The sequence below is a fragment of the Artemia franciscana genome, chromosome 10 (genome assembly GCF_032884065.1).
Source record: "Artemia franciscana chromosome 10, ASM3288406v1, whole genome shotgun sequence".
NCBI classification, from domain to species: Eukaryota; Metazoa; Arthropoda; class Branchiopoda; order Anostraca; family Artemiidae; genus Artemia; species Artemia franciscana.
This window is the reverse complement of record NC_088872.1, coordinates 45,419,316-45,432,449: the sequence shown is the minus strand read 5'-3', so window position 1 is coordinate 45,432,449 and position 13,134 is coordinate 45,419,316. Positions and strand designations below refer to the sequence as shown.

General features: G+C 37.9%; 1 protein-coding gene across 1 annotated transcript in view; it reads left to right on the top strand.

The window, feature by feature from the left end:
- Positions 1–13,134, top strand: part of LOC136032247 (mediator of RNA polymerase II transcription subunit 24-like) — a gene marked incomplete in the record, with an annotated part of 80,037 nt that overhangs the window by 6,139 nt on the left and 60,764 nt on the right. Inside the window, 2 exon segments of the mRNA XM_065712478.1 lie at positions 2,323–2,463; positions 8,866–8,988. Coding sequence (XP_065568550.1) covers positions 2,356–2,463; positions 8,866–8,988 — 231 coding nt within the window.

The following is a 13,134-nucleotide window of genomic DNA, read 5'->3' as shown; positions in this document are numbered from 1 at the left end:
CATCTAAAACTGGGAACATCAGTATTTATTTTTGTATATTTTAAAATGTACTGTTTAATCAAATTTAAAGAACAACATGTTTTTCGAATGAAAGCAAAGAGCTACATTAAAGCTAAAAAAAAAAACATTACTCAACATATGACCATGTTGCCCCTGTTTAACCTTGCTCTTTTGCTAAAATTTGACTTTTTCTCAAGTTAACAACTAATTAGATGCAACGCTCTAGCACCCATTTAAGGATTAAAAGCGATTGAAGGCAAGCAGTCTTGCATTTTTTAGCAACCTCTTCCCTCCATAGCCTCCAAAGACATTCTATTAAAATTCTTAAATAGCCATTTTGTTCATAATAGTAGAAATATCGAATAAATATACCTACCGGGATTCCATGATCCCAGAAACCCTGGGGTAAGGGCCTTGACTTTTATTGGGAAATGGGGTCTTATGCGGTATCTCAGGAATGGTTAAGGGTATTAATTTGAAACATTCAGGGTACACTGAAGGGGATTTTGAACTATATTAAAATGCACTCTGTGTATTATCAAAATGGCCTACAGAATACTGCAAAATGTCCTAGGAACAGCTGAGGCTATTAAATTGAAACTTTCAGTGAATATTGAAAGGAATATGAGCTAAATCAAATTGACTGAAAGAGTGTATCTGTAATATCTCAGAAGCTAACAACTGTGTTACGTTGAAACTGCTCAAATGCTTTAAGAATGATCTCTCAAACAAATAAACAATTGGAACAGGGTAAAAAGAATATTTCACGGTGTCTTAAGAACAGAAGAGCTTATTTGCTTTAAACATTATAATTTTTCATTCAAATGTTTAAAAAGGTAATTGGTAAATAAACACTTGCAATTACCTATTTATCACATTTGTTGCACTTGTAAATGATTTCAGCAATTCATTATAAAACTTAAAACCTTAGCATAAAGAGAAGAGGGCTAAGGAGGGTCCAGAAAATCTGAGAAATATTTTCTTTTCACATGCTTTTGTTTCAGACACTTATTTTCTTATATTTAATATCAATTGATGGTTGGATAATTTCTGCAGCTTTGCATAAGACGAAATCTTCTCTTATTTGTTCATGTATTTTATTTGTAATAAATGAAGGTCTAATACAGTTTCTAAAGGATGTTACTTGAAAAAATATCTCAGATATTTTACAAAGGGGTCGCTCAATGAAAAGTTGAGAGTTTTAATGCCTTTTTTAAAGGGCATGAGGAAAACCAGTCCTTCTTTCTTGCCCTTTTTCCTCTGACACCCTCCCAACCTCTTATCATCAGACCAAAATTTTGACACAACAATTTTTCTCAGAATGATAAAAAAATCAAGGAAATGTTCCTCTAGAGGGGAGAGGCATGGCCCTCTCAGCCCCAGGACCTTAATTATGAAATTGGCTCTATTGTTGCCCCCCTTTACAGATATATTATTGAACATTTTAAAACCAAATCTTGCAAAGATTTCAGTACACATACAGTGTGATTGGAGGTAAAAATTAAGCCCGTGTTTGCCCCCTAGTTCTGCTCCCATTGCCTAATTGTTTTTGTAAAAAGTTACCGTGCTACTGAAATATTTGTATGAGCATCTAAGTTACACTGGAACTATACAAGTTTTGTCAATCTCAGTACAGAACAAGCTAATTCAAGCTGTGAGCTGATTCAGTGCAAAACTAACCCCTGTTCGAACCGAAGAATTGCGTGTATTGTGGACTTAAACTTTTCTCCAACAGTCCACAGTAAAGGAATAGCAAGATTCTGGATATTTTAACTAGTCCTGACCAAAAGATGTTGTTGCACTGGGAATGTTTTCAGTAAGCACACACTAAGAGGAGTTACAGGGCTTGGAGTATGCTTGATTATTACTGCAGACCAAAAGAGGTTACTGGACATATAATATTTTCAGTTAGCCCATGTTAATTGTTTTAGTTGTCATGTCGAACCCACTTTGGGCTCCCAGCTCCAGACCAGAGAATTTTCAATGACAGTTTGAGTTATAATAGGATTCCATTTCCCCTCATTTTAGGTTTTACTATTCCTCATTACTTTCTTTGAAAACTTTTCTAAAGAAGTTTTTAAATTAATTGTTGTAAAATATGATTATTACTTTTATTTTCTGCATTTTTTAAATGCTATTTTCTCATCTATCTCTTTGAATTGTTTATCACTGTTAAAATAACATGATTTCACCCAAGAATATTGGGTGAAAAATATAGTGAAATGATTCTACCTTAATTTCAAAGAAAGATAGAGAAAAATATTGCTAGTAATGTATTTAATCAGTCAAAGTTTCTGTCAACATTTTTCACTGTATTTTCAGTTTTGGCCAGGCGTTAAACCATAAATACTGGTCATGCATCTTCCAATTAAGACAGATCTACCATCAAATCTAAAAGAACTGATACTTCTTGCCTGGAAAAAAAGGTGGACTCCACTTGAATGGGATCTCATGTCCAGAGAGGTAATTTAAAGTCTCTTCTCTAAAGTTAAATCAATATTCCAGTGTATTAAGAAGTTGTCTTGGCAGTCTGCATGTCTTAGCTGTAAAATTTTGTAAATAAGTGCTACTAGGAAGCAAGACTGATACCCTTGAGGGATATACACCAGGACTGAACCTCCCCCTCATGAAATTTTTTAAGGCTAAAAAAAAATTGCCTACAAACCATTTTAATTCGTTTTGTAAATTTCTCTTTTGTAAACCCCCCTCTGACAAAAATACCCCCTCCCGAAGCAAAAATTCTTTGTATCACCTTTCTGGGAAGAATATTAGGAACTTAAAAAGTTTACTATTTGACCTTTGGGTGCCCAACCACAGGTAGCTTAGGATGATAAAATACAAGTTTTTCTTTCGGGCTATTAACCTCTTTAAAAAAAAAAAGACAGACAAAGACTTGTTTATCCCAAATGTAGGCTGAGAGTCCTTTCGAACTCTGTGAAGTGTGGGGGGCGCAATTGCTCCTTCCATGCAGGAGCAGAAAAGTGGGTTAAAATTGATAAAGCTAATTGGAGTGAGAGCTGGTATTATCCTGACTGCTCCTCTAAGAAAACTTGAACCATACAGATAAATTCTTTAAACTCGCCTGTCTTACCTTCATCACGCGCCCCCCATTCTCCAAATTCAAGAGCTAGGATGCTTAATATCCTAAAGGAATTTAAACCACCATTGCTCCCACCCTTTCGCAGAAGTTGATTTCAACTTCTCTCTACCTCCAGCATGAAGTGACGTCCCCCTCGTGAAGTTTCTTGTCACTGAGGGCGCTGCCGTTTTTACTGTCCACCCATCCTCTACTCTTGACACCACCAACGGAAATTAAACACCTGCTCTCGTGAGGTTTCTGTTCAGACCGAACCCTTCTTACGTTTTGCCAGTGATAATATAACATTGTCAAATTCCTGTGTTAAAGATTTGGCTTGCTAGACAGAAATCTGCTCTGCTAATCTTGAAATTCTTAAACCAGAGTCAGCGTTGTGGCTTTTGAAATCAAGAAACAGACTAGAGGAGACATAGTACTTTTCGATCATTATTTCTGACACCCTATTTGCAATACAAAATAATCATACTCCTCCCCTACAGGATATCTTCAATATCTCTGACATTTCCTCTTCCTTTCAAGGAAAGGAACAGGACGGGGGAGTACTTTAGGTCTAATACTTAGCCAAAGGATTTCATCATACTCAGATAAATTATGAATAGGAATCATTTTTGGGAAAAGGTTGCATTTAGCAAAAAAAAGAGACACCGCCTCCTTTTTTTCCAAGTGGGTGATCCAAAGGACGGAGTTTAATCAATTCTGAACAATTTGACAAACGAAGAGACCTTTGGTCGTGAGACTGTACTTCTGTAACAGTTGTAACATCAATTTTGGCTAAATTCTGATAGCACCTTGAATTTTGTAAGTTTGTCAAAATTGAGGCTTTTGGTGTTAGTGATTAAAGTTTTTGGAAACTTAAATCGACTGGGGAAACGTGACTGTTGATGGGTTTCAGTAATACTTGGAGTGGGTTTTAATTTTGGGCTGTGGGATGGAGCGGATAATTTTAGGAGCAGATTGCTTATTACAGGATAATTTTCACTTATAGGAACTGTCGAATCAGAGTCGCATCGGTAGGGTACCCAAGAGGAATAAGGTGCAAGGGGTGGGGAAAGGTTTTATGGTGATATGGAGAGAAGTCAAATTGGGAATGTTCTTTATAGGGGGAATGCTTAGGCAAGTAGATGCTGGGAAAAGGAAGTAGGGTGGAGAGTGTCTGAGAGGGGAGGGAGCAGGTTTATTTTGGCAAATGGCGGATGAAGACCAGAACCAGTTAGCAAATTTTTTGATGTACAAAGATGATCTAAGTCTATTTGATGTGGATTTTTTGGAGGGATTTGAGTAAGGAGAGATTTGGGGATAGTCTGAATTGGGTAACGTGATCCGAGGGGTTGGGTCGGCCACACGTGCAAGCACCTGTGACGGAGGAGACTTTCGAGAGATGTATTCCTGGGGCATGTTGCTCTGCACTGGGTATCCAGGGGGACTTCGTTTTTTTTTCTGGTTAATTGTCAGATGGGCTATTAATACAATTCAAATAAAGTCATCCAAATTTTTGGAGCTTTGATTTGTTGCACTCTTAAAAAATGGAAATAATCTGAGAGTTAATAATTTGTACTACAAGTCAAACCTAGATTCTTTTGGAACTGCACAATAGTCTTGGTACCACTGACTAAAAGTAAAAGCAAAGTTGTGCCAAGTATTCCATTTTTGTATTGAAGTACAAGTGCTGAATATTTAAGAAAGTACTCGGCTTATGAACTTAAGAAAGGACGATGCTTAGAGCCAAAGACAACTTAATATTTAAAAAGCCCTAAATACTTAGAATTGTAGAGTATTGTTGCTGTTCTACAAGAAATACTGATGAAAATGTTTAAGAGAGACATATGTTATGTTAAGGTGTTTACATGAGATATTCATTCCATAAAATTAACTACTACAAGCCCAGACTGGTTTGAATTCGTGTTTTGGAGTAAAAAAATAAATGCAACAAAAAATAAAAGAAACAGGCCAATAACTTGAGCAAATAAATGATTTGAAATAAAGATATGGTTTTAATAAAGGACCTAAAAACCGGCTGGAGAATACATTAAACAGACAGAATGAATAATTTATTAAATGATGGCTGAATAAAACCGTTATTGAATGGTACAGATAACAAGAAGAGGAAAACTATTGCGATGTGCGAATAAGGGACAGGATTGGTTTAGGCTGAGAAATAGCAGATGGAGTCGGAATTGGGAGTGTGTTTTGAGGGATATGTTCTGTCCGAGGGTTTAGTCCTGGGAAACTGCCCTCCTTAGAAATTTTGCAGGGTTCTTTTATAGATGGATTCAATTTTATTTCACTCGTTTCTTGAAATGCCAGGGTTCCCAACGGGATAAGCATATTGGAGTAGAGGACACATGCTTAAAAATACTGAGATATAATACCTACCTGGGAAACACTAAGATTTAAACATTAAAGAAACGAGAGACAAAAAACTATTATGCATGCTGATCAATGATGTACGTTATGCAGACCAAAGTGATCTCCTGATTCATTGCTTTCGGCCGAGAGTGCAATGAGAAGGAGGATACTAAATTTATTAGGCAGCTTGAGGAGGGAGATAAAAGCATTTGCTTTGTGGATGATACTATTGTCGTGTTAAAGCTACATTGATAGCTGTCAGAATTTCCCTAGGTATCACTTCAGATTTGTCCTGTATCGTTAGTAATTTGATATTGCTTCTATACAATATGGCTCTCGTGAAACTCAGGATAATGTAAACCATCAATATTTCTAGTTAAGACTGTGCCCATAGTAGACCAAAAAACGGATTGATTCATCTCAAAGAGCGATCAGATCTGGATCAACATCTGACCTTTAAATTAAGAAAATTTGATTACCGCTTGTGCAAGTACTACTATTACTACTACTAACAACTCATTGCAGCACCAAACTGTTTGAGACCATGCTGCCTGCCTACGCACTCTCCTTGTCCATGCCAGTCTAGTCAATTCTCCCATCTTCACAACCTCTCAAGAAGTCTGGATTTCCTTTCAATCCTCTCGTATGACCTCCTTTCACCCCATTTGGGGACAACCTACTTTTGTTTGCCCTTAGATAGTTGGCAACTGGACGATATTTGGCAATTTGTTATCCTTCTTAAACAGAACATTTCTTAGCCTTCCCAGCCTTTCTCTCATTATAGCCCTAGAAAACGAAACCATATTTTTCTTACAACTTACTGTTTGAAATACGGTCAGTTCCAAAACGGGTTCCAGAAGAGCCCGTTGACAATTCCTCTGGAAAACATCTAACAGATATTCCCCTGTCTTTCAAAGTGCCCACGTTTGAAAACCTTATTTGACCACTGTCACCGCTGCAGCTTCCAATATTCAAATCTTGGTTCGCAGACTAATCTTATTCTTCCAAATTTTTTTCAGTTGTAAAAAAAAACGCCCTGGGTCGTCGCTATTCTACTTTCAATATCTTCACTGCATCCACCATGTTTGATAATAATATTACCAATGTAAGTGAAGCTATCCACTTGATTGATGATCTCGTTACCGAACAGCACCTCTTCAGCTTCATTTATTCCCAGTCTAAGAGACTTAAACTAAACTCTCAAAACCTCCAGAAAATCATTCATTTTGCTTGCATTTTCATCCAGGGCGCTCAAACTATCAACGTAGTATAAGTCTAGGAGAGTTTTACTTTCTTGCTAGATTTCATTTTCTCCCACAGTCTTTGCCGCATTTCTTAGAAAAAATTACACCAAAATGATCCCAAAAAATGGTGATAGAATGCAACCCTGGTTAACTCCTGATTCAATATGAAACCAGCTACTAACCTCATCTCCTAACTTAACCGCTGCGGTGTTGTTCTCGTTTATAACATTAATCACTGTAATGCATTTAACTGGTATACCATTCAAGGATAGGACCTTCGCTAAAGCTCTTCAGTCGGCTGAATCAACCGCTTGTTCATAATTTATAAAACTGGAGATTCAAGGGTTTTGATGATCGAGGTAATTTTCAATTATTAATTTAAGAGTGGAAATTTAGTCGACGCATTCTCCCCTACCTAAAGCCGCACTGTTCTTCTCTTTAAATTTTATCTATAATATCTCTAAGTCTAAAAAGCATCATCATAATAAATAATTTACTTTCTACGGAAAATCAGCCTATGCCTCTATATTTACCACACTCACTCTTATCACGTTTTTTTTTTATAGAAGGGTATAATTAAATTTTTCCTAAAATCGATAGGCACTTTCTGTTTTTCAAAACTCGTATTCATAACCTTCAGTAATTTATCTTCAACTTCATAAAGTTAGTTAAGTTCTAAACTGTATCTAAGCTTACGTACACCAAAATTGATTTGAGAAATGGAGAAGAAAATAACCAAAAGATGGCGAATCATATGGAAAATATAACAACTTACTGTAGCGGTCGAACAATTTTAAAATGATCATTGGTCAGTTTGAGGGTATAATTGACATAACTAACTTTTCAACGTCCTCCCCCGAAGTAAAAGTAATTTAAGTAATGATTTTTTTTTTTAGCTATTATGTAGGCAAAACATCAGCACATATAGCAAGCTTGAAACAAGACAAGTGAGGGGGAGGTGGTATTTCAGAGCTAGAAAGAGCTAAGTCCAAGCTGTGAAATTTCTGTGATGTGGTGCAAAATTGGGCCAGGTTTTGAATCAATGCAAATGTGAACTAATTCCAAGCCGAAGATTGACTCATTCTCCATGCTTCAGAATTTTGATGAGCCGGTACAAATACGTGCTATGTCGTGACTTAGTGCAAAAGTGAGCTAAGACCTTATTCAGACCAAAAGCGTGTTATTTCATGACTCAGCGCAAACACACCTAAGTTCTGACTCAGTGGGGAAACGTGTTAAGTCCTGATGGGAAGAAAAAAGCAGCCAAGCTGCAGAATTTCGGTAACCCTGTGCAAGAATAAGCTAAGTCCGGACTTGCTGTAAAAACGAGCAAAGTCCTAATTTTGGGCAGAAAAAATTATCTAAATCCAGGCTGTGAAATTTTGGTGACATGATGTAAAGATAGTTTAAATATTTACTCCGACCAAAATGAGCTAAGTTGGAGCTGCGGACTAACTAGATGGGCATCAGAAAGGTGGCAGAGGTGGGTGCTCCTTTTCTGAACTTTGCATGAAAATGTTTCTATCTGCTTGATACTACTGTGACGAAGGGACAGATAAGATGGATTACTGTAGCTGGATTTCAGTTCTGAGCCCTACCTATAAGATGGATTTCACTTCTGAGCCCTTCGTATGGTCCAAAAAGGTACCCGGATCCGATTGGAACATGAAACACACGTAGCTACGGTCCAGCTTGTCCCCAAACCACCAAAGAAGTTTTAATCCGCAGTTTTTTTGGAGTGAGTGCTAGCAGGCTGGGTAAAAGTTTCTTTGGATGTGGATCCCTGTGCATGTTATTACACTTGAATCAAAGCACTTTCAAATTTCCACTCACTTCCTGGAAAATTTCTACAGAATCTTCGAAAACGTCTTCAGAAATAGTTTTTTTTAAGAAAAATAAAGATATATCAAAACCTAAAACAAGTTGAAATGAGTCATATGATATGTCAAACTTAAAAACAAACAGAATTTCCTAAATAAACAATATTTTATCATAAATAAGAGTGCCGCTCCCTCAATAGTGCTAACGGCCAGAGTGCAATTGGACCTTAGGCTCCTTCTTTTCTGATCATTTTCCCATACTTCTTTCTTGTGAAGGCTTCTGAGAGCTAGTGAGGACTTCTTTCTAGTGAAGAGCAGAATTTTACGTGTTAACTCAAATGCTGCAATTGTTTTTCAGGTCTTGGAGGCTCAAAACATTCCGAGAATAGACGCTGCAAAGGCTTTATTGAAGCATGCTTTTATTGGAATGGTTCCAAATCAGCTAATCTTCTCATATTTCAGCCATGATGTGGCATCGAAGGTATGTAATCGAAGATTATATGTAATAAAACGCACCAATTCCTTGCCTCGACGTGAAAAAAAAAATTCTCGCGATCCATTGGGGCTCAAAAGGACTTGATACCTTGAAATTATTTTGCGAGCCTCAATGTCGGCTGACCGTCTTAATGACAAAAGCCTCATTAGCAAATTTTCCCAAGGGACTTGCCACCATCAAGAGCTGTTGAGAGTCTGTGATTTGGCTATAAAATTTAATTAAGAAGACCCTGAAATTTTCCGTCCCATATATTGGAAAGGTTTATAATTAAAGTGGGTAGCACAAAGCTCTCAAAGCTTCCAAGTTGTTCAAACGATATTTCCTCTGAGCTGATTTTTAGCGATATCCTAACAGGTATGCTAGAACATTTTTAGGGATTGCTCTTTCCTTAACTTTAAAACTGCTCTGTTTGATCGAAAAAAACAAATTCGAAACAAATAAGAGTTCCAAATAGGGATACGTCCTTTTATTATACGGTGAAACAAATATATATAAAAACTCTAGATATTTTGTTCACATAGTCAGTCATCATTACCAGTGGACAAACTAAAGTAAAATTAAAAAGAACTAGATACTGGACAAAATAATAACTTTCGGGTCTAAAACACAAAATGGAAGAAGTTTAATGGTTTTTCTGAAATTCCCAGCAAATATGGTGTAGGCTTTTAGTTTTCTATCATTTATTCGGATCTATTTTCCAAGCTTTACAAGTTATGGGAAGACTGTGCAACCAATTCTAAATAGGTTGACCACACAAACTAAAAAAGTTTATAATCGATGAGATAGAGTGATCCTTTAAGTCAGTGGTTCTCAAACTTATTTAGACACTGTACCCATTTTTACCCACAAAACATATTAGGTACCACTTCTCGGTTACCGGTACTAAGTAAACTATAGCTAAAATATAAGTAAAATTGCCTGTCCTAGATTTAAAGGATTTTTTATGGCACTTGGTATTAACCAAGTGACATATAGCAATCGCAAATTCTGTCAGTCTGTCAGTCAGTCTGTCCTGGTTTTGCTACTTTAGGCACTTCCAGGTAAGCTAGGACGATGCAATTTGGCAGGCGTATCATGGACCGGACCAGATTAAATTAGAAATATTCGTTTTAGTGATTTGACCATCTGGGGGGGGGAGTGGGGGGTCGGTTAATTAAAAAAAATAGAAAGAATGAAGTATTTTTAACTTACGAACGGATGATGAGATCTTAATGAAATTTTATGTCTGGAAAGTTATCGTGTCTCAGAGCTCTTAATTTAAATCCCGACCAGATCCGCTGAAATTGGGAGGAGTTGGGAGGGGGAACCTAAAATCTTAGAAAACGCTTAGAATGGAGGGATCAGGATGAAACTTGGTGGGAAAAATAAGCACAAGTCCTAGATACGTGATTGACATAACCGGAACGGATCTGCTCTGTTTAGGGGAGTTGGGGGGGAGGGTTAATTCTAAAAAATTATAAAAAATGAGGTATTTTTAACTTACGAAGGAGTGGTCGGATCTTAATGAAATTTGAAGTTTGGAAGGATATCGTGTCTCAGAGCTCTTCTTTCAAATCCCGACCGGATCCGGTGACATTGGGGGGAGCTGGGAGGGGAGCTAAAATCTTGGAAAACGCTTTGAGTGGAGGGATCGGGATGAAACTTAGTGGTAAAAATAATCATAAGTCCTAGATACATGATTGAAATAACCGGAACGGATCCGCTTTCTTTGGGGGAGGAGGGTTAATTCTGAAAAATTAAAAAAATGAGGTGTTTTTGACTTACGAAGGATCGATCGGATCTTAATGAAATTTGATTTTTAGAAGGATATCGTGTCTCAGAGCTCTTATTTTAGATCCTGACCGGATCCCGTGAAGGGGAAGTTGGGGGGGGGGGACCTAAAATCTTTGAAAAAGCTTAGAATGGAGGGATCGGGATGAAACTTGGTGGGAAAAATAAGCACAAGTCCTAGATATGGGATTGACATAACCGGAACGGATCTGCTCTCTTTGGGGAAGTTGGGTGGGGGGAGGTTTAATTCTAAAAAATTTGAAAAATGAGGTTCAGAAGAGTGATTGTATCTTAATGAAATTTCATGTTTAAAAGGACCTAGAAACTCAGATCTCTTATTTTAAATCTTGACCGGATCCAGTGTCATTAGGGGGTGGGGGGAATCTTGGAAAAGGCTTAAAGCGGAGAGATCAGGATGAAACTTGGTGGAAAGAATAATCACATGTCCAAGATAGGTGACTGACATAACGGTCTCTTTGGTGGAGTTTGGGGGGGGGGAGTAATTCGGAAAAATTAGAAAAAATGAGGTATTTGTAACTTACGAACGGAGCTTTAGAACTCTCATTTTAAATCTCGACCACATCCGGTGACATTGAAGGGAGTTCGAGGGGGGAATCGAAATTCTTGGAAAACGTGAAAATCGAGATATCTTACGAATGAGTGATCGGATCTTAATGAAACTTGACCTATAGAAGAATCTTATGTCTCAGCTGCTCCATTTTCAATTCGAATCAGATCCGGGAACACAGGGCTGGATGGGGGAAACAGAAATCTTGTAAAACCCTTAGAGTGGAGAGATCGGGATGAAACTTCATGGGAAGAATAAGCACAAGTTATAGATACGAGATTGACATAATTGGTACGAATCCGTTCTCTTCGAGGGATCTGGGGGTTGTTAATTTGGAAGAATCAGAAAAATTGAGGTATTTTTAACTTAAGAACGGATGATCGGATCTTAATGAAATTTGATATTTAGAAGGAACTTATGTCTTGGAGTTCTTATTTCAAATCCCGACCAGATCTTTTGACATTGGGGGTAGTTGGAGGGAGAAATCGGAAATCTTGGAAAACGCTTATAAATGTCGTAGATACGCGATTGACGTAACCGTACTGGATCCGCTCTCTTTGGTGGAGTTAGGTGGTGGGGTTCAGTGCTTTGGCGATTTTGTTGCTTCTGGACGTGCTAGGACGATGAAAATTGGTAGGCGTGTCAGGGAGCTGCACAAATCGACTTGATAAATTCGTTTTCCCCGATTTGACCATCTGGGGGGCTGAAGGAAGAGGAAAAATTGAGGTAGTTTTAACTTACGAGTGGGTGATCGGATCTTAATGAATTTTGATATTTAGAAGGACTTCGTGACTCAGAGCTCTTATTTTAAATCCCGACCGGTATTAAGCCTCTGATTTTCCTTTTAAAGCAATCTATTGATTCCTAGAATTTGGTAGAGCTCATACCATATAAGCTCTTGGCTCTTTCGACCTTGTCACAAATGCCATATGAGCTCTTAGCTCTTGTTTTATTTTTTGTTGTCCAGCCGTGTACCCCCTAGAAAATTTTGCTTACCCCCAAGGGGTACGCGTACCACATTTTGAGGTTAAGGTTTTGAATCCCTTTAAAGGGTTAGTTTAAGGAGACCATCACATTCCTTAGCCCGTACTGATTGTGGACAAAAAGATTTGTTGGTTCAATAGCACATTGAAGTTGCCTAATCATTGGAATACCCCCCAAGGGGCACGCGTACCACATTTTGAGGTTAAGGTTTTGAATTCCCTTAAAGGCTTAGTTTAAGGAGACCGTCACATTCCTTAGCCCGTACTGATTGTAGACAAAAAGATTTGTTGGTTCAATAGCACATTGAAGTTGCCTAATCATTGGAATACCCCCCCAAGGGGTACGCGTACCACATTTTGAGGTTAAGGTTTTGAATTCCCTTAAAGGGTTAGGATAAGGAGACCGTCACATTCCTTAGCCCGTACTGATTGTGGACAAAAAGATTTGTTGGTTCAATAGCACATTAAAGTTGCCTAATCATTGGAATCGGCAGTCATACTGTAATCGGGGGTATGAGAAAGCATAGTCGGGTAAAAAATGTCGGCATTGTCCCATCACAAGAAGGTTTGCTATTGTGGAATATCTTGAATGTGTATTAGATTATAAAGACCAAACTAGTGGATTCGTTTTATCACTGTTACACACCAGTGAAAAGCCCCATCCTCCTGCCCCGTCCTTCTGGAGGAGGATGGGGCTTAAGGCATTCTTTTTGGGACAATGAGGAAGGACTAAAGAACCTAAAGTATTGTGCTCATAGGACCAAAGTCTACTCACCGAGGATTTCTCTATCCCTAGCATTTAGTTGTGTC